Genomic DNA, 25370 nt, shown 5'->3' with positions numbered 1-25370 from the left:
GTATATCATTGCCCTTGAGATACGAATGTCCTCTGTCATGTCTCTGTATCTTGCTTACTTATTGCGCATGGAATGGGAAGGTCATATTCAGAGTCCATCAAAGCCTTGTGTGCCCTGCTGCCTCAAGGAAGGCATGGCTTCTGGCATCAGTGTGATTCATGGGAGAGGAGTCATACCATCTAGGATGAGGCAAACTGGTTTCCCCAGACTCCCTCTACTCTGTGAAGGGAGGAGAAGGCAGCTCAAAGCAAGAACTGAATTTCAAATCATTCCTGAATACGTGCTTTGCACTTAGCTTTTTCTAATGCAGTGTTCTCTGACTCTTTGGCATCTCTTGGGCAGGTGAAATGGGACTAGACTGAGAGTGAGTCACCACCAGAAACATTCATACCTGTCAGACTGCACAATTACTGTTGTAATCTCCTAGGTCTTTGATCCTGAAGCCAGGGCATGTATATGTGCCATGAGGAAAAGTGGGGCAAACTTGTTTTTAAAAACAGTACTAAGAAACAATGCCAGAGAAGTGCAGAGTTAACTAGGCTTTACTCTGGTTTTCATCTCATGATCCTGTGCGTGCTCATCTTTGCAACCGCCTAAACATACCTCAGCATTTTAATATTTGTCTATTCTGAGTCTCAAGTAATACGTTTGAGACCTTGTTCTCTAGAAATGACTGGCAAGCCAGCCCTCAAGTATAAATTTAACTTTTACCAGACTGCTAAATTTCCAGCAGTTCATCAAATGAAATAAACTGTTTCAAGAACAAGATTTCCATTTCTTCGGCTGAAGAAGTTTTGATCAGTAAGATCTGAAGAGGAATCCGATGTGGTGTAGTGACAAATCAGGTTACTAAGATGTTGCTAACAATGTTGTCTTGAACAGATTTAAGTGGAGCAGAAAAAGATTTAGATGGGACATAAATTAAGAACGACAAAAAAGACTGTTGACCAAAATACACTTTTCCTAGAGTGGTCAGTTTACAGCTTGCTGGTTATATCTAATTTACTAAAATAATTATTTTGGTTTGTGGTCCACTCTTTACTGTCCCCTTTGTCTGAATCCATAACCCTTAGTCAAGTAGTCAAAAGTGTATCCATTGCTTAAGTAAAATGTGAATATCCTGTTGGATGCTACAGGACATATATGTGACTAAAATTGTCAAGAAAGCAATCGCAACTCGGAATTGGCTAGAGACTTGCAGAAGGGAAATTTATGTCCAGATTAGGGGCCCAGGTCCCTAAGAAAACAATAAGCAAAAGCCTTCTGCAGGTCTGAGATTTGCTGTTGTGGTTTTCTGGTGTGCATGGGTGGTCTTTTGCCTGATGTTTTAAGATTTATTTTTTAATTTCCTCATATGAGTAATATTTCGACTGGCAATTCTCAAAGTGTTCTGTGGAGCACTTCTAGTCTTGTGTGTTGTCCATGTAGCCATATATCATGCAGCTCAGAACTTGTTTGTTTATGTAGTGATTCTCATTCTAATTTTGCTTGGGGCTATTCTTAATGAATGGAAAGCAAAATATCAGAATAGAGCAAAGGGTAAAGATCTGATGACAACCTGTGGAGTTCTGTTACATTCTGTTAATAATAGACACATAGGACTTAGTCTAGGAAAATTTATACTATAATCCAGCAATATAACCAAATCCTAATCCATTGGGATATAAAAAGCTGCTCTCTGTTTAAACTGGGTAAAAGTAAAAATACCTTGGTTCATTTTGATAAAGACACTTTAAGTATCCCTGACTATTTCATAGCTAAGATTTGCTCTATAAAATTTTAAGGGTATAGAAGAATAAAAGACTCAGATGGGTGTTGAGAATATGGCTCGTATTTCAGCATTGCTCTAAGTGCCTGAATCTCAGAAAATTAGTGTAAAATATTAGGTAGCTATTGAATTTATGTGTATGTTTGTGATATGGTACATGTGTGCTGATCTGAGGTTTTTTTCTAACTTTACTTTGGATAAGGTCTTGTAGATGTCTTCTCATGGCTTGCACTTAATACTGTGCTATATTATAAATAGCATCATCTAAATATATTTCTGATGTATCAAAGTGAAAAACACGTATTTATGTTCTGCTTTCTTGCAGGGGCTGGTGTTTTTTTCCTTTCTTGTGCTGAAGGAGAGCAGATCAGCTTTCTGTTCGACTGTATCGTCCGTGGCATCTCCCCGACGAAGGGCCCTTTTGGTTTGCGTCCAGTCCTACCAGGTTAATATAGGAAGTATAGAGTAACTGAGCAAAGCAGGCACTTGCCATGTCTAGCACTTTATTGTTGTGATTGTAAGAACAGCTTGCAGACACTAATGGTGTAGAAACTGCAAAGTGGTTTTCATTCTGAAATGTCACAGTATAGATTTATCAGTTGAATGTACCCAGTTCCCTCCTGGTGCTCTGGCTCATTCATGTTCCTGGTGATCTTGTTAACTTTACCCTTCTCTTATTTAACAGTACTAAAATATGGCACTTTGGATTGAAAGGAGCCTTAACCTCTAGTTTTAAATTTACATAGTTCAACTTGGATCCATGTCTGCATTACTATTTTGGTAGTTTAATGGAAAACTAATTTCTAGGACATTTTGAATTTGTCTGAAACATTTAGAATGAAGTCTTGCCAACCTCAGAAACCTTTCAGGCCTCCACATCACATTTCAGTTTTGCTGCATGAGTTTCTTTTCTGATGTGCAAGGACTAAATTCCTTTTCCTATTTCATGGTAAATGCTGCATGTGCTGTAATGTCTAGAGGGCGAATTTGATGGCATCACAGTAAGCCCTGTTGCCTTTTGGCTTTAGCAGATGAGGAAATATAGTATTGGGTCAGAATGACTGTGTCAAACAGGGCAAGAATGTCAAAATGAGAGTACAGAAAAATATCTGTGAATTGTCATTGGGTTATAGTGGGAATAGGCAGCAAGAATGGCGAAGGATGAGGTGGGATTTGTGGGAAATACTTATTTTTTGTTTAAGTGTTAGACAATTAATAGGAGTTTGTCAGAGTTTTAATAATGTTATCAGATGAAGATCATTGCAGGAAGGAAACGTGATGGGAAAAATTAGATCTGGATGCAAAGCTTGTGAAAATAATCATGAGAAGTTAGTTAAGCTAAATGTAAGGCTCAGTTCATCTCTTCTTTCCCATAGCTGTAACACCAAAGTAAATAAAGTAAGCATAATAGTAGGCAGTAAAACCTCATATGATGATCTGCATTTGCGTTCAAGTAATTGGAGTTGTTAAAAAAGCAAACAACAAAAACCCAGTGACAGAAGCCCAAAAGAGCAGGACAGGTACTTAAAGCTCTGCTATTGAACACGTTTTTCTGCGTATCTGAAAGTGTATTACACATATACAACGCCTAGATTTGTCATTTAACAAAAATTTGTCTAGAAAAATTAAGCCTGCAACTAACTATTCTGCTTTTATTATTATTTTTAAAATTTTCATTTTAGATGGCATGTTCTTTGAAAATTTTTTTTAAGAGGCATGTAGAAATAAATGTGCTTTCACATCTTGGTTATCAACTCTGGCATTTGTGGGTTGTTATACATAGCCACATACTACGTTCCCTTTCCTCTTTACAAACTCCGACCTCACTAAAGTGCCTAAAGTGGATTTGGAATATCCTGGGGGTGATTTGGTGGGGTTTGTAAGGGAAAACCTCTTTTCTGAAGTCTTTTTCTTTTGTCTTCTGTGCTCGATGGACTTGCTGCTAAAATGAGGTGAAGATAGACTCAGCCACTTGATTTCACTTTTCTTCCCTGACAGGAAACACTTTGTTTTACTGGCAGGAGCAGTATTCTGTAGGGAACTGTGCTCACATTCTTGCAGGCTGCTTTTTCCAAGCTACTTTGACCTCTCTAGCTTACATTTCCTTCTATCTTTACCTGTCTCCCCTAGTTTCTTGCTACCCGCATGTCCCTTCACAGGAAAATTGTATTTTTTAAGTTCTGCTTCATTTATTCCCATGCAGAAGCTTGCACAGAGCTGTTTAAGGCATATGCAAGTGTACAATAGTAGTGAATCATCCATAAAGTAATTTTCCTTACCAAGTATGCTATTACACAGAATGTAGTGTATTGCTTGAAAAGGTCGGGTCTCTACCAGCTACATACTGTATCTGGCAAGAGTATTGAAATTTGCCTAACCTTTTGAAAAGGTTAGTTATTAAATAGATTAATCATCTGCACACCTCTGGTAACTAGATCAAAACTCAGTGTTGTTATTCATTCTTACTGCAGAGAAGAATGTTACACAGCCTCGACTGGGCTTTATATATGCTGTGTTCTGCTTTTGTGTAATTCAAAAGCTTTTGTAGGAAGTGGCCTTCCCTCCACAGTTTGCTATTTGAATTTGGCTTCTTGCTGTTGCCTGTACCTTTCCAACATAAACAGGAAATATGCTTGAGTAACTCTTAGGTATTTTCAAGAAAGGAAAAAGCCACACAAAAGGCAGCTGTACAGAGAAAAGTATGTAATGCGGTGATGAAATGTCACATTGATAGTGTTCTTAGACACCAATGTACACAACACAATTATAATCTAGTGAGATTATGCAGTCAACGTCTGCTTACTCTGCCTTTGGAAGAAGGGTAATTAATGAACCCAGTGGCTTCATATGCAAACCGTTCAACCGTATGGTTAAATGGAGTGCTGAAATATTCAGGTGTTAGCATGAAATTAATAGGAAATGGTCAAGACAGGTTTGAAGAAGACTAAAAAATGACTGGTTTTCTTTCTTACTTTTACTTGCCAAAGTGATTCTTTGAACAAATGCAAAATGCACAGTATCTAAGAAGAGTTTGTAAACTGCAAGTGCAAGGGATGTTTACTCGAGTAAAATATTCATATCTTTTCTGGATTGTAGTTTTGAAAAATATACTTACTCCCATAAAACCTGGTGTAACATAGATATATGAACACTATATGTATTTTATTATGTATTGTATCAAATATGTAATGAAAATACTGTGCAGTGGAATTCAAACTTGACTGATTATTGAAAGCTATCTGGTCTAATCTCTCTTAGCTGACCTGCTTTAAGCAACAGTTTAGACTAGAGAACTACTGACATCCCTTCCAACCTGAATAATTCTCTGACTTTTTGGGAATGGTATAAAATGATTATGAATATTCTCATGATAAAAAAGATTTCTATTATGTGTACATCTAAAATTAAATGGAGAAGAAAAAGAACATTAGATGTGTTATGATATACTACTGCGTGGTACTTCTTTGGGGAGTTCATTAGTTCTGCCAAATTGCACCAAAATACTCCCGTTGTGAGAACCATTAGCAGGTTGGAGGTTTTTTGTTGTTAAAGGCTGTCATGATTAGGTCTCAAATTTAAGACATATGGCATTGAGTGGGAATGCAAAGGTAGTGTGGGTATCTGTAGATGTTTTTAGGCAATGTAGTGTTTTAAATAAAGGACTCCAATGAGTGATAGGATGTGTTTGGATGGCTTGTTTTCCCCAGCTACTATTTGGAAGATATTGGCTGCTTGCATAGTCTCTTTTTCTTTTGAGAAGATATTTAGAAACTAGACCAGAGAATTTCATGTTCTTGTCTTGACAGAAGTCTAGGTATTGACATAGTCATGAACACTGATTGCATAGTTTGCAATCTGTACTGAATTTGCATGCATATTATCTGACAAATGTTTGTGTATCAGATGTGTGTTGAACTCCTTCTTTTCACTAGCAAAATTCATCTTGAACACCAAACATGAACACAGCAAAGACCCAACAGGCGATCAGTGATATTTTTGATTAATGGGGAGACCAGCATTCTCTAAATCTAAGGCTATGGGACAGTCTAGTCCTGCAGGCTGGAAAGACCCCAGGTGTAATCATGGTAGTCTGGATGCTCTCTCTTAATTCTGGAAGCTGTTTCAGGCTGCTTTGTGACTGACTGGAGTGTGCAGTGCTGCTTGCTGAGGATCTACCTGATGCTCTTTCTTTTTGTTGAAGCTTGATATAGCTTTGGCCATTGCAAGACAGTTCTGTGGCTGCCTTCTGCAGTATCTGTACCAAGCAAATCCTCCTCAGGTTTTTAGGACATCTTTTTATTCCTCCATCTTACAAGGTGTGGAGATGTTAGCATGAAGGTGAGGATCCAGGCCTGATTTGCAAATGTGCTTACAAAGATACAAAGAAAGGACAGATGTTCAGCCTAACTTATCTTTGTTTAATGAAGTAATTAACCAATGTTGCATTTTAAAGATGCATATAATCAAGCATATCTTGGGTAGTTGCTGACTCAACTTGATACAACACATTTTCCTGACAGGTGCTTACTAAACAACCCTGGTGCTTTGAATTACTGTGACACTTTATTTGTATGTTACCAAAGTATCCAAAATCTCCCACAGTGAGCAGCTGATGTGGCTATAATGAATATCCACCAACGTAATATAAAAATAAAATCACAATCAAAGGCATTTTAAGTCCAGCCACATTTGATGTAATCCTTCCCCTTTGTCCCTAAAGCAGCAAATTCTTAAGATTTCAATGAATGCCTCACATGAAAGATGGTTTTTCATAGCAAGGGATCCATTTTTCTTTGGAAAATGATAACACACTTTCTTAATTGAAAGACCTGAATCTTACTGCCTAAATTCCATGGGAGTAAATCACATTATAGGATACATTTGTTAATAGTTTGGGAAATGAAGATACTAATTGCACTTGGAGTTGGAGCTACTGCAGGATGTTGTGTAGGAAGAAGCTGCCAGAACATCCTTGGACAGCTGTCTCGGTGCTGGTCATGCTGCTTCTATCTTCCTGAGTTAGTAATATAGTAAATTACGATGCAGTTATTTAGAGGCTTTGTATTGTGCATGCAGAAGTTATAGGATGATGCCAACAAATCCAACTTTACTATTGAAAGCCTCATTTTTTAGGCCATATTTCTCCCCTGATGTGACAGGAGGTATTAGGTTGTGTGCCCTCCAGTAAGGACTGGTCTCTGAAAAGTGGCTGCCCATGACTTCAGTTCTTAGTCTGATCTTGTGTCAGAACCTTCTGATTAGTGCTCGGTAGTCTGTAACCAAAAATACTTGTATAAGAATCTGATGCTTCTGGGAAATAGTACTGTGTGTGTTCTCCATAATAGGGGCCTTGCTTATTAGCAGAGAAGGTTCAGGGCAAACCAAAGGTTTCAGAAAGACTGATGGACAACTATTTTTAATATCTGCCTAAGACTTAAAGTCTATATGTGTTTGGCAGGTTTTGAAGCTGTTTCTCTAGGTATTTCCTAGTATTTGTTGAGAAAGGGTTTTTCTAATTGATATTCCGCAAAACTGGGAAATGAGAGGTCACAGCACACAAATAAGGACCTAATTTTATATCCACCTTTTATACATAGACAGTCCTTAAGGGGAAGTTTGACTAGAAAAATTGTCAGTCCTGTTTTACAGGCAGTATACCTAGAGATTACATGGTGTTGGGTGAAATGTGTTGTGTTCTGTATCTGTGTAGCTAATAGGGAATGTGGCTTCTAGAAGCAATTAAATATGTGAAATACAAACTTACTGATTTGCTTCAACTTCCCTCCTACCTTCCAATCTTGTATTTTATCATAGGCTATTTTTGCAAGATCAGTTGTTTGGCGAGATCTTTTTAGATATATCTTTTGCTGTCTGTAAGATGGATATCAGTTACTAAAAAACTCAATAGTTGAGTGTGTGCCCTAGTAATGTTCTTAAAATCTGTATTTATCAAGTAATCATACTCTGAGGAAAGTGGAATGATCTTTCCTACTGACAGGTTTTGCTGTGGGAAGATTTAGTGTCTGTTGCATCTTGGTTAGACTAATTTGCTGATCTGTTGTGCCAACTTTCTATTCAAGGTGCTCATAGAACATCTTTGTTGAACCCTTTTGGACATAAAGGCATTTAACTTGATACAGCAGAATAGCTGGAACAGAGGACATTAAAAAATAGATTCAAGCAGCAGCCTGTAACGCTGTATCCTACTGAGCAGATCATTGCATGGACCTGTCTGGGTTACACTGTAGGTGCTGGTGGCCAAGTCATGTATTTTTCTTTGGCAAAGGTCCTTATGGAAACACTGGGGGGTTTGTTTGAGCAAGCTTACACAGTTTTGTCAGGTAAGTTAAGTAAGTTACACAAGTTTCAACTAGTCAATGTTTATTATGAATTGTATTGCAATGGAAATAAGAATGAAGATCTAACAAACCATATCAAACTGTCCTCTCTTCTTTAATTTTGGAAGGTGTCAGACACTGAAATCAAGCACTGTTTGAGCTGGGACACACAGAGGTCACAGACTGTGTTTGTCACATGCTTTGTTGCCTTGTCCCTGTTAGACCATCTTTGATTTCCAACATATGCTGCTATAGGAGGACTGTGTGTGTGTATGGCTTGTCCTGCTCATCTTACCCAGATTGCTGACTGCTAAAGATGGAAACCCCCTTTACATGGGAAAAAAAGTTCAGCATTGTCACTTCTGTTCCTGTGACACTCGTGGATCTATCCAGGGTGGATCAGAAAGTGAAATACAGTTAAGGAGCAGAGTTGTCTCAGCTTGTTTCTCAGGTAGTTAATAATTTAGGGAGTCCCAGGGAGCTTCAGCTCACCTGGCAGTGCTCCTTCCCCTGGTTGTGAGGTTGATTTGATTGCTGTGTTGACAACATCAAACCCAAGTATTTGAAAACTTAAAGACCTGGAATGATTTTTTTTTTTTCTTTCGTAATTTCAAGTGTTTCTTGTCTTACTAACTCAACCACAGCAGTGAACAGCTGTTTTAATCCTTTTTTTCCCCCTCTTATTAAATGGTTCAATAATTAAATGTTTTTGTGCTATGCTTCTACTAATCAGTTGATCAGATATACAAGGGCAACAGTTGTAAGGAAGCTAACCTGTTTTATGTCATTAATTACTTTCTCTATGTGATTAAATGAGCTACTGAAACTCCTGATGCTGAACAAGTTAGACTATGTCCTTTGCCACTGACCTACATGACACACTTCCCAGTGCTGTTTGAAGAAATCTGTAATCTCTTGGGATAATGGTTATTATTATTTCCAACATCTGGTTTTATTGTTGTGCCTGGCTAGAAGCAAAATGGTTTAGAGAAAACTGGCCTGTTTCACTGGTGGAAGATCTTTCACATTCTGTTTAACTTTTGGTCTTTCTATTAGAATAGAATGAGCCTTCTTCAGTGAAGTAGTTTCAGCTAGATTGGCAAACTCACTGAAATGTATGGGAAAATCCCTGATAGTACATTTTAGAAGTGTTTTTTGTATTCAACATGAAGACAGAGAACCACCAGCCTACTTATTTCATCTCTGACTTCTGGACTTAATGACCTGAACATCAAACTTGAAAGCAATGTCATTGTAAATAAGTGATCTGGATTGGAAAGTATCAGATGGTTTAATCACTATGACTCTTGAGTTTATGATGCAGATTTGTAAATTTGTGGGATGAAAAATTTTGTCTTTCTTGATGATAAAATTCCCAAGGAGTTCAGTGAAGTCAGGACACATTTTACAGGTCACTTACTAGTTTTCAACTCCTTTAGACCTGCTGGATGCTAATTTTCTCTGTAGCTATTGCCTTTGGTGCTGTGCTCTTCATGATTCTGTCTCTGGTGGTAACTCTTACGGACATCGGGCATAATCTCTGAAAGTGTCTTTGATACTTAAAATTATAACTTATTATGCAGCATTTCTCCAGGATGTGCTTGAAAGCAGGTTGTCCCATACATTTTCTAATCAGCATTTTCCCTTCCTCTGGTAGAAGATCAAACATGAGAACATAATAGCTAACATTCTTAGCTAACATAAGTCTTCTTTTTTCTTTCCTTCTTTTTATATATTTTCTATGTTTCTTCTCTTTTATTTACATGTTTTCTATTTCTTTCTAAAGATCCAAGTCCAAATCCAGCCTATTCAGAAGAAAGATTGGCTCATGAAGCTTTGCAATTAGAAAAGCGCTTGAGCTTGCTGTCCCATACAAGTCGCCAGGGTAGCGGAGGTAAGCAATATCTTTAATTGAATAAAAATAAATGGTGTTCCTTCCTCCCCATGTTTTAGAAATGACTGTATGTATATAATTATAAAAAGCTGAGCTTAAAAGAAAAATAATAGAAAATGGTCAAGTTATTTGATTTGGCTGCTGTTGCTTGTGGGGTGGCTCTTTAACAGAGTTGTCTGAAGTCCATTGATGTAGATTGGAGTTTTTCAACTGAGCAGAGTGAGTTTTGGATCAAATGTTATTAAAACAGGAAAATCCATTAGTTCGCTGAATCTTACTGAATTTGTGCATGTGTAGCTTTCAAAGAACTGTCTGTGTCAAGTTTGATAGCTGCTTAAAAAATGGACTCACTCCACCTTGTGAGATGGACTGACTTGTGTAGATCAAACATCAGGCTTACAGCAGATTTTGTTGTGAAATCTAGGACTCCTGTGCTTTGGCTATAAGTGCTACAATTCTTGCTCTTTGTAGTGCTGTCCGTGCATGTTCCTTCTGGAATGGTTTATACATCAACGTAGAACTGGTAAAAAGGCCTATGCCCTGAACTGCTATTCAAATTGTTTAAAGCAGAAGTTAGATCCTCAAAGCATCTGCTTGCTCTTGACTCTAAAGCCTATGAACATGAAAACAGCCCTGGAAAGATCCTCAGGCGCTTACTTATGTGCCTCTATACACGTCCATGGCTACTCTAGTCTTGGCCCTGCTGGATAATGTGGTTTGGGACTAAATCACACTGAGACTTCCTGAGGTTTTTCTTGGTTAGCACATAACAACTAGACTTGACTTGACTAATGGAAAACAAATGAGACTTGATAGAGAAGTATGTTTGGCTGGTTGGTTGGTTCTGTTTGTTTGGCTGTTTCTTTTGTTTCTTTGGTTTTTGTTTTGTTTGGGTTTTTTGGTGTTTTTTTTTTTTTGTGGGTTTTTTTTTTTTTTAATTTAGTCATTCTGGTTAGAAAACATGGCCCAATTTCAAATACATTCTCCTAAGAATGTTATAATCCTCAGAGAATGAGGGTAATATAGCTTTTCATATTCTGGTCTTTGAGTTTGTCATAGGAAAATTAAATAGTTGTGTTTATGGGATATATCATAACACCAAGACTGTCCCTGTAGGTTTGGTAGGAAAACATTTGCCTGAATCTGAAGACAAAGGTTCTGCCACTGTCTTGGAGAACATCTGGCTCTACAGAATTAGAGCATTTTCTTCAAGACTGGGGGAGAGCATCCCTTCCAGGGCTCTAAACTGCCTAAAATATTTTTCCAAGAGAAGTGAGATCAAGTAAATTCAACAATCTTATTTTTTAAAATGAAAAGAAATGGTTTTGTAGGCAAAATAACTTAAATTTAACAACTGTATTTCTTCTTCTGGGCATGTTGCTGAGACCTACACTAATATTTTTGTAACTTATACCTTCTCTTTAGAGAGCTGCATGATTTAATCTCAGAAGTTACATTCACACAGGGGTCATAAACCAGTGTTGTGCAATGGGCACTGGGGGAAAAGAAAGAATTAGATTTCATGGCATAAACATTGCTATTGTGTATCAGTGTATATCAAGAATTACTCTGTGAAGAGCAGGAGAATTGTTCTAAACTTTTCCCTTGACAACTGAGAGTAGAAATAGCCTAGTAACTCCAGGAGCTCAGGTCACAGTTTGTAGTGGAAACTTTTCCTTTCTACTCCATCTGGCAACTTACTGCCCAAGGTTCAAAATTAACAAAATGAATTAGAATTAATACCTACAAAATGATCCTTCTGTCAGCCCTTGTTTATACAAAGAAGGAAGGTTTAAGAAGGAAGAAGATAACATTGCTGGCTGTGTCTGTTGTTAGTAGAAGGTGGGTTTTTGTTTTGTTTCTGCATGTTTGTGTGATGTTTGGTTTTTGTCCGAAGGACCTTTCATGCGAATGTTTAACGCTTTTCTTTCATAGTCTGTCTTGGGTAGCAACAGTTACCTGTAGAAGTGCCCTCCTTGCAAACACCAGTGAGAAAAAAACCCAAACCCCTTGCAATGTGTGCACAAATGCCTCATGGGCCATCCTTTTGCATGTAAAAATAATGATAATAGTAGTATTTTCATATTTGTTCATTACAATGATGTGTACTTATGTTTTAGTATGGCTATTGTAGAGAAGTACAGTGCAGGATTGCTCAGAGGAGAGAACAGCACAGTCTTAAATTTGATTTTATTATTGGGTCTCTAACATTCACTTTGTCATTCAGATAAGATTTAAATAGAAAAAATAACATACAAATGAGATAATAAATTGGTTGGTACAGCTCAGATATAAACATGGAAATGTCTCATATGGATTTGTATTACAGTAACAAGGTTTTCTTCAGAGCATCCTCAGCTATTCTGAGCATGGGACTTTGTGACTGTTCCCTGTGATTTAAGATAGGAGTATCTAAAATAAAAACAATTAACTATCCAGAAACAAAATATGGTTGAAAAGGGAGAACTTTGTGCTTAAAAGGTAAAAAATTAACCCTGAATGCATTATGTTCCACAATGTGGTAGGGTTATGGCAAGATTACATACTATTGCATTTTATTTTTCATTTGGGGATAGAAATTATTGCAGGAATTGTGTTTTTTCTGACAGACGTTCCGCTTGCAAAAAGCACATGGAATCCCAGGGTCCTTTGCTGTTTGTTAATGCTTGCAATGCTTCAATCTGCTGATGGTGTTTTAAAGTGAGATTGATGTGTTCTGCTTTTCTAGGAGATGAGAGAAGTCTTTCAAGCTCATCTTCAGATACCAGCCACTCGGATGTCAGTGTTGGGAGCAGGCTGACAATTTGGCCTGAGCAGTCTTCAGCCAGCACTTCTCAAGAGAGTCACGGACTGGCAGCTGCAAAGGGCATTCATCTTGGGGAAGAAAAGACCCTTCCAGAAGGGGCACGTGGCACCACTAAACCACCTCCAAAGCCCCTCCGATCCAGACAGCTGCAGGAAATAGGTCGCCAGAGTTCTTCTGACAGTGGGATAGCTACTGGTAGTCACTCTTCTTATTCTGGAAGCTTCTCCTCCTATGCTGGGAGCTTGGACATTTGCCATGGTGATGAGTTTGGATCATTGCTAAGCTTGCCTTTGAACTTTCCTTCGGATCAGAGTTTATGTACTTGTCCTCACAGTGAGCCCCAGAGAGGTGCAGGGTCGGAGTATCAGGTTCCCAGCTCTCTCAGACACATTTATGATATACCCAGGAGTGTGTTACAGGCAGCTTCCAAAGATGTACAACCGAAAAGCGCAGATTCCACGCTATCCAAGGACCAGGCTCTGTTGCCTCAAGGTGCTAGCGACCCAAAACTGTTACTACCACACTTGGAAGCACGGAGGATACCTGAGCACAGTCAGGACAGGAGGAGGACTCTATCCTTCCTGGCAGAAAGCAGCAAGGACTTGAGTGATGAGACCTATGTGGATTTTGTCTCGAGGTGGTCAGACACAAAACCACAAGGCCAGGTGTCAGACTCCAAAAGCAGTGAGCTCTCACCTGCTGGTGGGCCCTCAGCTGACCCCTGTGACACATGTAGCCCCCACCTTGGGATGACAAGAGCTCTTTTTTCAGCTTGTCCAATCTGTGGTGGACTAAAGGTAAATACCTAACACTGAGCAGATGCGAATGAGCCTTACTTAATATAGCATGATTAATATAAAGTGACTTAAGTTACAGGTCATAAGTATTATTGCTTCCTTTATAATTTGAACAGTTAATAACTTCTGTATTGTTTATGCTCAAGTTGAGAGGCTTAGCACACAGTTCCCTCAAAATCTGTGCCTGATCAAGAAAACACTGAACCTTATAGGCTATCAATCATTGCTTTTAAATTGGCCAGTTTGGGCTTTGGGTTTATGAAAGTGGCTTGTAGTGACAGGCATAGAAGCTTTACAGGCACTGAGAGGGTTGAATTTGTCATATAATAGTAATATAGCATGAAGGACATTGATCTGCCTTGCTGCTGGTATTTCAAAAGAAAGAAGAAGGGAGGTCAAATAGGGGGTTGGAACTAGATTATCTTAAGGTCCTTTCCAACCCTATCTGCTCTGTGATTCTGTGATTGTATGTGCTGCTCTTAAGGTGACCACAGTGCATATTTTTATATTATTGATGTTTTTGTTTTCTGTATCATTGTTCTTTAAGCATGTTTTGCATGAAAAGCCAGGTTAGCAAAGCTTCTCTCTAGGGAAAGAGAAGATTGTCAAGTCAACATGGCAATCCATAGCAGATCAACTAATCCAGTATTGTAACTGGACAGTGACAGATGCTTTAAAGGAGGATACAAAAACTCATTAGTGGTCTACTACTAGTGTAGTGTATTTACAGGAAATACTATTTCTGATCACTAGTCACATAAAGACTTAAACACTAAAGTACTGAGATTCATACGCCTTTCTAAACATATTTGCTGGTATCTGTTACTATGACTTTGATATTCTCATAAGCTATTCTTGAACCTTGCTAAACTCTTGGCTTTTTATGGCAGTAATTTTCATACATTAATTATGCATTGCATGGAGAAAAAAGTATCTGTTTTTACCCATCCTGGAGAAGACTTTTTTTTTTGAATGTATTTGCTAAACCAGAAGGCAGCAAAGCTGCTTGTGTTGGTGAGCTGTTGAAAGGCTGGGAAGGTTAGAGGGAGTGCTCAAATTAGAGAATGGGTGAAATAGGGATTCAGCAAGAGAGACTTTTGCTTGAGGAATTAAATGCTGCTATTGAAGTGCATACATCTTAGTTGAGCATGTGAGATTACGTAAATCGATGGAAAAGGCTCAAGTATATAGTAAATTATGAAAAATAAAAAGCTTATAAATTTGAGGGATTATTTTCTTTTAATGCAGTGTTTAATGCATTTGTATTGACTGCCTTCACATCCCTGTGTGAGAGGCCTTATAAGGTTTTGCTACACTGATCATTAGAATGATCAGTTCCTTTCTAAGATCATCCTTGCCAGCCATCTGCACCAAAGGCCCTCATTAGTCCTCTAGCCTAATTCAGCTTCCCATTTCTTCTCTCTGTGCAGTGCAGGCAGAGGGATGCACAGCAGTGTATCTACTGATGGCTTCCTTTTTCTGCTGCCTGTAGTTAGAGGGAAGTTGGGAAAAATGCACAAGACTGATTCCTGGAAGGGCTCTGCTCTGGGATCAGGAAGCTCCAAGATGGCTTTGTTATACATAGCGAGGAAAGAATTAGTAAAGGTACAGTTAGCTCACATAGTCTAAATGTTTCTGCTTGATCTGAATTGTCAGTTTAGACATGACTTTATCAGAGTTTACCCTGACACCTGTGGCAGACAGGAAGCTGAAAGTGAGTATTCCATTGTATATCTTCAAAGCCATTGAAGGCTAAATTATGCCACTTCTTCTTTAACTGACTGTTGACCCTAACAACATACACACCCAGATCTTTCATTGCATAGTGCTGTCATGTTTCACGGTGTTTCTAGTTGCCCTAACAGTACCAGTTGGCAAGAATTTCAGGAATTGCCAACATTTAAACAAATTTCATGTAACCCTCTTACTAACTCTTGTTTTAGCATGAGATATGCACATCTGCGGCTTCTTTTTTTTTTTCCCTACCCGTTTGTAAGCAGTTGGGAAAGAAGTCTGATTAAATAGAGTGATTCAGGGGTTTATTTTACTTTTGAAAGGAAAAAATAACCTTTTGATACATTGTCCTGGATTCTTAATTTTCAAGAAGAGTTATTTTAGTAGTATTTAATGGGCACGGTCTTTAGCTCTTCTTCTCGTGATGAATACAGTGTAAGCACAAATCGATATGCTGTAACTAAAAAATAATTCTTATTCTTTGTGCTCTGAGCATAATATGTTTAAGATATAGTTAGGGCCAGGAGGAGTTGATTTGTGGATTAATGAAGGCTCCAGTTTTTTACATTTATCCAAATTCATATTCAGAAGGCTTTAGTGTTTGGAGTTCCTTTGCAATTTCAAGCTAAGCTGTTAATTAAATCATGTTGATGGTTTTTAAATGCCTGCTATTTAAAGTGAGTTACCTGAGTTGAGGAAAGTCTGTGGCAGTAATAAAAGATATAAACATTGGTTTGTTTTTTGCCCTGTGTGTAAACTTTGGCAAATTAAGGTTATATTTGGGCACGTTGTCTGTGTGTTGGAGTTCAGCATGTGAAGAGTTGGAAGCAGGTTGCAGGATGAAGACTTGCATATGTGGGAGGCATGGTGGCGTTTGTGATTGGGATTGACTTGGTTAAGAACCACCTGCTCCACTTATAACGAGGATGAACATAGGTAGAACACACCCTGAGAAAGTGCTAAGGCTCAAACGAAAAATAGGACAAGGAAACCTTTCTTTTTCACTCTGGATGAAGAATAGAACCAGCATAAAGAAAGTCCCTAAATATTATTTATATTATTTCTATATTGTATTTCGCATTAGGCACTGGGCATGCAGGGTGTTTTGCTTTCTGTTGTATGTTACTGTAGTGTGCTCGAGATGTCCTTTACTAACTAAATAAGGTGTGCCTTTCCTATGTAATTTTTTCCTAGGCAATTTCAGTGCTATAGATGATTGGAGAGATGAAATCATTGTGTTTTGTAAGTATATTTTAAACTCAGAATGTTGGATTGTTATGGGAATTCTGAGTAAGCTGTAGAGATTTATTATCAGACTTACTACATTTTTAACTACTTATCTAATACTATTTTGATAAATAGAAATTCACTGTATGCTTGCTGCTCTGTAACTTCGTTTGATGCTATAGTTTGAGAAATTCTGTCAACCTTTTTTATAGGGTGCTTTTTTTACACCACTATTGTTTGTAAATTTTCTTAGAAGCCTGAAAAATAAAATTATTTTCCAACTGGTTTCGTCCTTTTCGATCTCACGAATACTGCTTTTAGTTTTGCTTTGCTTTTTGTCCCCTGACCTTCATCTTGCAATTAGAATTAATATGGAATGATTATGGCTGTCTCTTCACACTACTTAGTGTTATACTCAAATCACTCTTGACAGCTCAAAATGTGCTTATTACTAGGAATGACTTTTATATATGTCTAGCTCACCCTAAACTCCTATTTATGCCAGTGGGAGTTCTTATGTATGTAGAAATACAGTCTTGATTATTGCTTTGGTAGTTAGTTTGCCATGATAGAGGAGAAAAGAAAGTCAGTTTGTGTGTGGCTGTTATCATCAATCTTGTGTTTGTATTCAGCCACCTGCTTTAGTTGGCGATTTAAAAATACCAAAACCTCCTTGGAGACAATGGACACAAATCCCCCTCGAGGTATTTGTGTAGTTCTGGCTACCACAGTAACTATGCCTCAGATTTTGAATCTCCCTGTGTATCTGTATAAGCAGAAATACAGGAATGCTATGCTCAGGATGCCCAACAGAGGTTAGGGTTTTGACAGGTAGCAGTGGTGAGTGGCTAAGAATTGTGCCCTATACAGTACAGGGAAATCTGGTACCTGCCGGGGTGGGGGCGGGGAGTGGGACGTAGATCTCTGTTTAATGGGGAGTTGCTTTCTTCAACTGATAGGGAATTTACCTCTTTTAGTCTGTTCTGTAGAAACTGCTTTATTTCGCATTACAACTTTCAATGAAGGCATGTGTGTACTGTGATCCTTGAGCAGGAACTTTACTCATTTTATTTAATAAGGCAGCACCATGTCACTGCAGGGCTTAGTAATCACATGCAGCCTTTTGTGAGTGCAGAGTCTCGGGGTAGATCTGGAGCTACTAAGTCTTTCCATTGTGCACTGTAGACCAGGTAGAGACTGAGCCTTAGAGAGCAAAGCTGGTGTGTTCTCAGGCAGAGAAGGGGTTTGAACTCCAAAGAACATCTTGCACTGAGGTCTGTTTTGTGGTCCTTCCTGACTGATTTAACCAGGGTCATGAACAGCTTGTAATTTGGTTGTTAATACAGCCTTGGTCTTTCAAATCCTGTACAAAACCCTTAACCCTGGCTTTAGATGGTGTCTTCTTTCATTGTAGATGCTGCTTTTGAAAGTGGTAAGGGAGAACCTATAAGGTGTAAACTTGTGTACTGACATTCAAGAAATAGAGGCTGCAAACTACATTGTTACATCCATGTAACTGGGAATGTTTGGGTTTTTTTAGCTTTTAATCAGGTAGTTTTCTCATATAGTATTAAAACAGATACCAAAGAAACCACAATATATTGCTACATGCAACTTTAATGTAGCTATCTTTTTTCTGTTGAGCCATTACTTCTTTCCCTGGGAGACTGAAAGCTTTGTGTGTTTATCTCATAGCGTGTTTATTTCCCTGCTTTCTCTGAAAGTATAGGAACACGATTATCATAATTACACACCTTTTAAATCTCTTTTCAAAGATTTTTTTTTTTTACAGTATTGATGTGTGATGCTGTAACATTTTATGCTTCCTCCCACCTTCAAAAAAGCTACAGGCTATCGAAATCTTTAGTTGAGAGGATGCATTTGTCATCTTCTGCAGAATTGTTTCTACTTGTTTTTCTGCTCTAACCTCAGAGCTCTGGGCAGTTAGGTAACACACACGCTATTAAAACTGTAACAGGAACAGTTTGTGCTTCAGAGGAATCTAAAAGTCAGTTGTCGGTATTATTGACCTGAATGATTGAGTTTGTGAGGCTCTCATATGGTTTGATCATTGATTCTGGATATTACTGGCTTTCGGCATGAACTGGAAAACTTGAATTTGTGCTCTCTTCTTTTAAGATTGAATTCCAATTGTTTTTCTTTAAGTCTTGACTGTGATACATTAGCCTGCAGTGAGGTGCGTCTTCCATAGCAGTATCACCACTAAATGAGGTGACAGTGCTGGAGAATGATTTGGCAATCTGGCATTTTTCTTCAGTTTCAGTTATTGTAAAAGGCTCTGATTTTTTTTACTATAAAGTAATGTTATTCTTTTGGCTTTTCACAGCCTCAAAGGCATCTTTAGAAACACCAATTTCCCCACAACATTTTTCTGAAATAGAAAAAATCCATGATCACTGCTGTCCTTGACAATGGAATGCAGTAATTTCTGGAGCTGGTTGTGCTGACAAAAGTGCACAGCACTGTGCAAATGAAAAACTGGAGCACCAGTATGCTCTCCAGTTGAAACTGGCAGAGGAAAGTGGCATAAATCAGGTGGGTGTAGCGTCAGGCTTAGAGCTTGATTTTTTTTGTCTTCCTTTTTGTAGTTTTGGCCATGATCCCAAGGCTATCTCAGAATTAGCTCCCATTCTCTTACTAAGGTGCTGTTGGGTCTGCTCATGGACTGTGTTGAGATGTTGCTTACTGGAAGTTCACAGGGGAAGGAGGATCTTGTTTTCTTCTCAGTTTGCTACTCTTATTTTGTACAATATTATAACGCTTGCCAGCAGGCTTCACTCCCAAGCAATCAAGTGAGTGAGACCCAGCTTCATTTTACTTTGGTGTTGCTGGTAAGGGCTCATATAACTGATCTGGCTCTTCCAAAGTTTTGCATGGAGGAGGTCACTTTTAATGGATATGACTTTGGATTTGAGATATCACAGTAAAAAACAAGATATGCCAACCCTACCAGAACTGTACAGATCTGACTTGCTTTTTGGCCTTGTAGAAGGCTGCCTTTCCTCTTACCTTAAAAAATACTACTGATGATACTCTCTGTGGAAGAACCCCCACAGCATTTCTTCTAGGAATAGAGGATTCTAATCTGAATTCAGAATAACAAGAATTAAGCTCTCAGCACTTCTTGGGATCAGGCACTAAATGAAACAGCCTATGGTCTGTAGTGGGAAAAGATGTGCCTACCACAGAAGCACTGGTAAGTGAAGTGATAATAATGTTAAGAGCATCTTTCCTGCAGGAGGGAATGTAGACAACATAGCTCAGTAGGATTCATTATTCTGTACTAAACAGAAGTGTTGCTGGATTGCTTTTCTGCCAGAGAGCCAGTGAAGATATCGATAAACCATGATATTGACCTTCTATACTCATCAGAATGAACAAATGAGATCTACTTCCTCTCCTAAATACAATCAAACTGGATAATAGCTTTTATTATTACTGCAACTGATGGCTTCTTCTTCTTTGGAAGCAATAGCTTTTCAGAAGAGAGAAAAAGAAATGTTTTGAAGGAAGAGGAATCTGACAATAAAAGCTGGAAAAAAATTACTCCCTTTGGAATGAAAGGTTTGTGGAGCTTTTATTTTTGATTCAGTTGTAAAGAGACTCATCAGATTGCTTGAAATGTGGCCAAGATGGAAAAATTGAAGTTTTTTTTTTTCTTTGTCTTCTTTTTCTATATAAAAATCCATGTCCTTCTGGAAAAATACTACAGAAAGTGCTAGCAGACACTTTCTACTTCTCCCTAGAAGGGAGAAAGTAAAATTCACCTGGAGAAAAAGAAACCACAAAAAGACATTAGGAAAGCACGAATTACATTGAGCAGTACTCAGCAGGAAGTAAATAACTCCAATACCAGCCCTGGATTAAGATTCCTAGGTTTGATTCCCCTGTGGTTCATCTCCTTCCGCAAGATCATAAACAAAGCTATTTTAAAAATCCTCAATTCCTTGACTTGCATTTCTGCAAAATGTTTGTCATGTCTACCAACATTACACTTTTAAGATGATGGACTAAAGGCTATGCGGAAAATATTCTGTTTTGATTAACAGTCACTGATATCAGAGTAATTGCACGGCTCGGAAGGAATTGGTGAGTGTCAGTAGGATAGCAATCATGCGAGTGGGATGTCTGGAGGGTTGACAGCAGCTCACTGTGAGTAGATGAGAGGATTCAAAATGGGTGCTCAGTAGGGAGGCAGCCTTTCCCACCAACCAGCTCTTTTTGACAGAGCCACTTAAAACTGGAAGTATGTAAATTAGAAGGATGAAATGTGTTCCAACACAATCACACAAACAATGCTTAAACTTGTCCACAACGCATGGTAAGATATACGAATGGAACTAGTTTTGGCAATTCAAGATGCCCAATATATTTATTACTTCAAGATATCTATGGAAATACTTACTGTCTGGCTGATAATATCCCACACGGACTTGTACTAAGATTACATCCTGAAGGTATTGATTGTGTAGAGGTTGTGATGTAGGCAAATTCTGACTGTTTCTAATAACTGTGCAACCCTATACCAAGTTGCATTACTTCGTTCATGAACAGCAACTAGTTTTTCCAAATATTGGCTTAGTGAAGTTTAATAATATGACAACAACATCATCGTGTGGGTAATGCGGTTTTGGCATTTGTTAGCGAGAAAACTGCAAGTGTGGCAACAAATCCACTGAGTAGCAAAAAAAAAAAAAGAAATACATTGAAACCAATTTGAGGAATGAATCACTTAAAAATATCTAAATGCTCAGAACAGAATGAATACTTCCCATGGGCTCTAGAGTTAGAAAATGTGGATATTCTGTTCTGGTATAGAACTGCCTGCCAAACAGTTTTCAGGACGAACTGTTTTCAAGTTGCCGTGTGATTTTATGTATTGCTCTACTATGCATAGTTATGAAGCTTCTGCTGAAGTGCTAGGGACTTGTCTAGAAATAAAAGAAAGGGAATTCTTTAAAAGTCCATGCAGTAGACAGGACCACCAAATTTACCTCTCATGCAGTTGTGCAGTCCTCACCAAAATATCCCACTGAGATCAGCAAAAGCCTTGTTGCAGGCTTAGTAGGCTTTCCTCTGGCATTCTTAAAAGCCACTGAAATCAGCATAATTAAAATGTTTGATTCATAAGAGAATTGGGCTGCATGTGTGTTAAAAGAAGATGAATCTCTGATAGATGAGAGACAGATTTCAATCCCTGTCCCAGAGTGGGGTTGATTGCTCTGGACCTCAGGAAACAGAGAAAGAATCTCTACTAAACTTTGCTGGTTTTGCCCTGCCTGGCTTAGTGTTGGATGCATTTTACAAACCTGTGTGCTGTGTTATGAAGCTAGGTGTCCACTTCTGGTGGGAATCTGCAAAGTGCTGATGATGGTGTTTTGGGCACTGTCTCACTTCAAATAGCGGGGGAATCCCAGGGTGTGCAAGAGAGGTAAGAAGCTTTAAATTTGGACTGATCTAGGAATTTTGGGTTATGGCTTGATTATTGTGGCTCTGACCAGCTTACCTCAGTCTACCCAGTTCTATAATGCCTGCGTCTTTATAATGCTTACTTCCTAAGGCTGTTGTCAGGATTGATGTAATGGTGTTTCTGCAGTACTTTGGGTGTGGACAATTCTATCCAAGTGCTGAAGATTATAGTAAACATGATGTTTTCCAAACTGCAGTGAGAGACAATATGTTGTTTGGCTTTTGTGTGAACTGTGGACAGAAAAGGAACACATTTGTAAGAGAACTAAGGAAGAAAATCAACCTGCCAGAACGGAGCAGCTGCTTTACTATTTCTTTTTTCTTTCTTGAATGCTTGGAATTTTATCACTAATTTTTATAACCTAACAATCAGTTCAAAGCTATTTTCCATTTAATGAAAGATCACAGAGCAATGGCACTGAATACGTTCTTTCAACAGAATTCTTCTGCGTGAAGCTGAACTCAAAGAATGGTGTCTTTCAAGAACTGCAGTTACTGGAAAGAAGCTGTTAATGCAAAAACCTGTACACTCAGTGGATTCAGAAAGCCTACAACTGATGACATGGCAGTTGAAAATCTGTTCTTTCTAAGCACAGAGATTAGCCTTAGGGTTAAGCAATTCTTCAGGTTTTAGAAAGGAGCAAGATATCAAGAACATGCTTGAGGATATGACTGAAATTCAAGCCAAGTTGTAACAACAGCAGAGGAAGAATGAAAAGCATAATTGTATTACTTTTTCTTCGCGTATTCTTTTCTTGAATCCTTATGAACAGGTATGCTGCATCAAATCCAGTTTTGCAAATTATTTTGATGCAATAATTTTTAATTTTCTTTTGTAGGTCAAAAGCTGGGTTTGATGAAGTTTGATGCATCAGTGTATCTGTACAACTCACAGTTTCTGTGTGTGTGTAAAAGGCTGAACTTCCTTGGGTGGGATGGGAATGTTAAGATTAAAACAAGCAACTGTTAACATGATCCATGTGATAAACAGCAGCCAGGATGGAGCAAGTGAATACCAGATTCTTACATACAGATTCTAGGCTGCAGTATAGCACCTTTATTGCATACAAGCTCTGCTTGTATTTCTTCCTTGGTGTTATCTTTTCTGTATTTCCATGTTCCCTTTCCTAAAGCAGTGTAGATGAAAGAAAACAGTCCTCAAGACTTTCTCTGGAGCAGCTCAATCCCACAAAGGTCCAAAGGGCAGATGGAAAAGGGGCTTTAAAATTGACTTTGTGCTCCTGAGTCTTGTCACATGAGGATATTGGGCTATTGGCAGTCTAAACTGCAGCAGCCAGCTGCCAATCAACTGAAATGACTGCTTCAACAGCTGGGAATCAGTGGGGCATGAACTCTGGCTGTGTTCCCTCTCCCCTAACCACATCCTCTGCAGTAGTCTGGATTCTGTGGAATCCTCTGCTAATTCAATGCTGATTGGAAGCAATTTTGAATGTACAAGAAATTTGAGCCTGGAAAATATTAAGGAAATATAAACCTTTTCCAGATCTGGTTTACTACAAGGACAGAGAAGTGCTAAGTGGGCTATATTGAGGCTAGCAACTGTGTACTTGTATCCTCTGTAGCACGAGGAAGATGTTTCCAGTTGAACTTTGCCAATTCATCTCATTCCTAAAGACATAAAGTCAAGCAGAACACATGTGTTATGGAGATAACGACTATAGAAAGCTTTGGAAAACTACAGAAATAATTATACCTAATAATATATAGCAGTGCTCTCTGATACAAGAGAAGCCTGTGAGCAGCCCCCATGCATAGTTAAGTATCTGTATCCTTTAAGCTGTGGAGTTTAATTATAGTTTCATTACCTTTGACAAACCATAATTTCGGTGATGGGCTGGGGAAAAAGGAAAACACTTGTCTTAATTTTACTATTTTCGGCTTTCTCTCCCTTATTTGTCCTTCTCATTCCACCCATTTCTTTCTACTTATGCTCATTGATTATCTCGTTAATAATTTTTTTCTGGGAAAAGTTGGCTAACCTTTGCCATAAATGTGAAGTTGAAAAAGAAGGAAAATGAATGAGAAGATCATATCGCAAGGCTTTGATATTTATTCATCATAGACTCATAATTTAGAGCGCTCTAGTTCTCTCTGTGTGGAGCAGGATGCACAGGTTATAACAAGGATCCTTTTCTTCATGTCTTTATGTGGAATGGGCTGGAAGGAAGGAATCAAATAACTAGTCTAATGTAAATTGGCATAGCTCCATTGGCTACAAAACAGGCCCAAGTGTATTTTTAGTGCAAACAGAAGTTCAGCTCACACTGTGGAACCATGTTCCTTGGGGGAAGTAGAAGAAGGGAAAGACTTTTCTTTGGCCAGTCCCTAAGTGAAAGTTTCAAAATGGCAATTACAGCTTAACATAAACTTTCTCCATCTCTAAGAACCGGTAGAGGTAGGTTTAATTTGTCTCTAACAGCTGAGATTTCACTTTACCAGCTTCTGAAATATTTTCACATTTGAGCCGTTCTCCATTTACTGCTTGTCACTGTAGCTGTAGTTAAGCTATTTGAAAAAAGAATCCCTTCTCTTCCTGAATAGATGACTCGGACTTTAAATCCTGTTGCAGGCAGAAAACTTGAGTAAAAGGGATACCTTATGCACTATTGTATAATTAGTGTAATTAATTTTCTGTTAATCAGAAACTTTTTGACAACAGCTGTGATGTTGGTATACTTGTCAGTACAGTGGCATAAGAACTATTGCTCATAGAAAGGTTGTAAAATATCTTTTATGCATGTTGATCAAATCTCATCCCCTTTCCTCATCAGAGAAGGAATGTCTCAGTGTCAAGAAATTAGAAGTTTTTTGGTCTTTTTGTCTTACACATCTCTTCTGGTGTAAATTTGCCATAAATAGCTCCTTTGTTAATCAGGAGAGCAAGGCTATCCTAATGTCTTTGAGAACATGTGTATGTACTTGTCTCTGTTAATGATTGTCCTTTTCATTTATATTTAGTCTCTCCAAGCTTCATGCTAAACAGGACTCCTGTACTGACTTCTAAAATCCTGAAATATGCTAATGCTCCTGCTGCAGCAGAACTCTTGTTTCTGCTGGGATGCACTGTTCTAAGAGAATGTAGAAAAATACTTCCCATGTGTAAAACCCTCCTAATTTCACAGGTATTTCTGCAGTACTGAGATGCTCAGTGGTGGCACAGTTAGTCTTGTGAACTTCAAAATAGAAAAGAAATGGATCATGTGAGATGTTGCATTCAGTCTACATGCACCTTGCCATTCCTGTTTCCTCTATATGCTGAGCAAGAAGAATGAGATGAAAACACCACAGTGCTTGT

At 38.3% G+C, this 25370-nt stretch overlaps 1 protein-coding gene across 3 annotated transcripts in view; it reads left to right on the top strand.

Moving 5' to 3' along the window:
* DOK7 (docking protein 7) overlaps nucleotides 1–25370 on the top strand; it is a 63030-nt gene that overhangs the window by 10990 nt on the left and 26670 nt on the right. For all 3 annotated transcript variants that reach the window (XM_065660170.1, XM_065660163.1, XM_065660179.1), the window contains exons 5-7: nucleotides 2094–2213; nucleotides 9893–10000; nucleotides 12729–13603. In XM_065660170.1, the coding sequence (XP_065516242.1) occupies nucleotides 2094–2213; nucleotides 9893–10000; nucleotides 12729–13603 (1103 nt within the window). The remainder of the gene's footprint in view (nucleotides 1–2093; nucleotides 2214–9892; nucleotides 10001–12728; nucleotides 13604–25370) is intronic.

This window comes from Lathamus discolor, chromosome 1 (assembly GCF_037157495.1).
Source record: "Lathamus discolor isolate bLatDis1 chromosome 1, bLatDis1.hap1, whole genome shotgun sequence".
Classification (NCBI taxonomy): Eukaryota; Metazoa; Chordata; class Aves; order Psittaciformes; family Psittacidae; genus Lathamus; species Lathamus discolor.
Note: the sequence above shows the minus strand (reverse complement) of the source record. Positions and strands in the feature narration are given on the sequence as shown.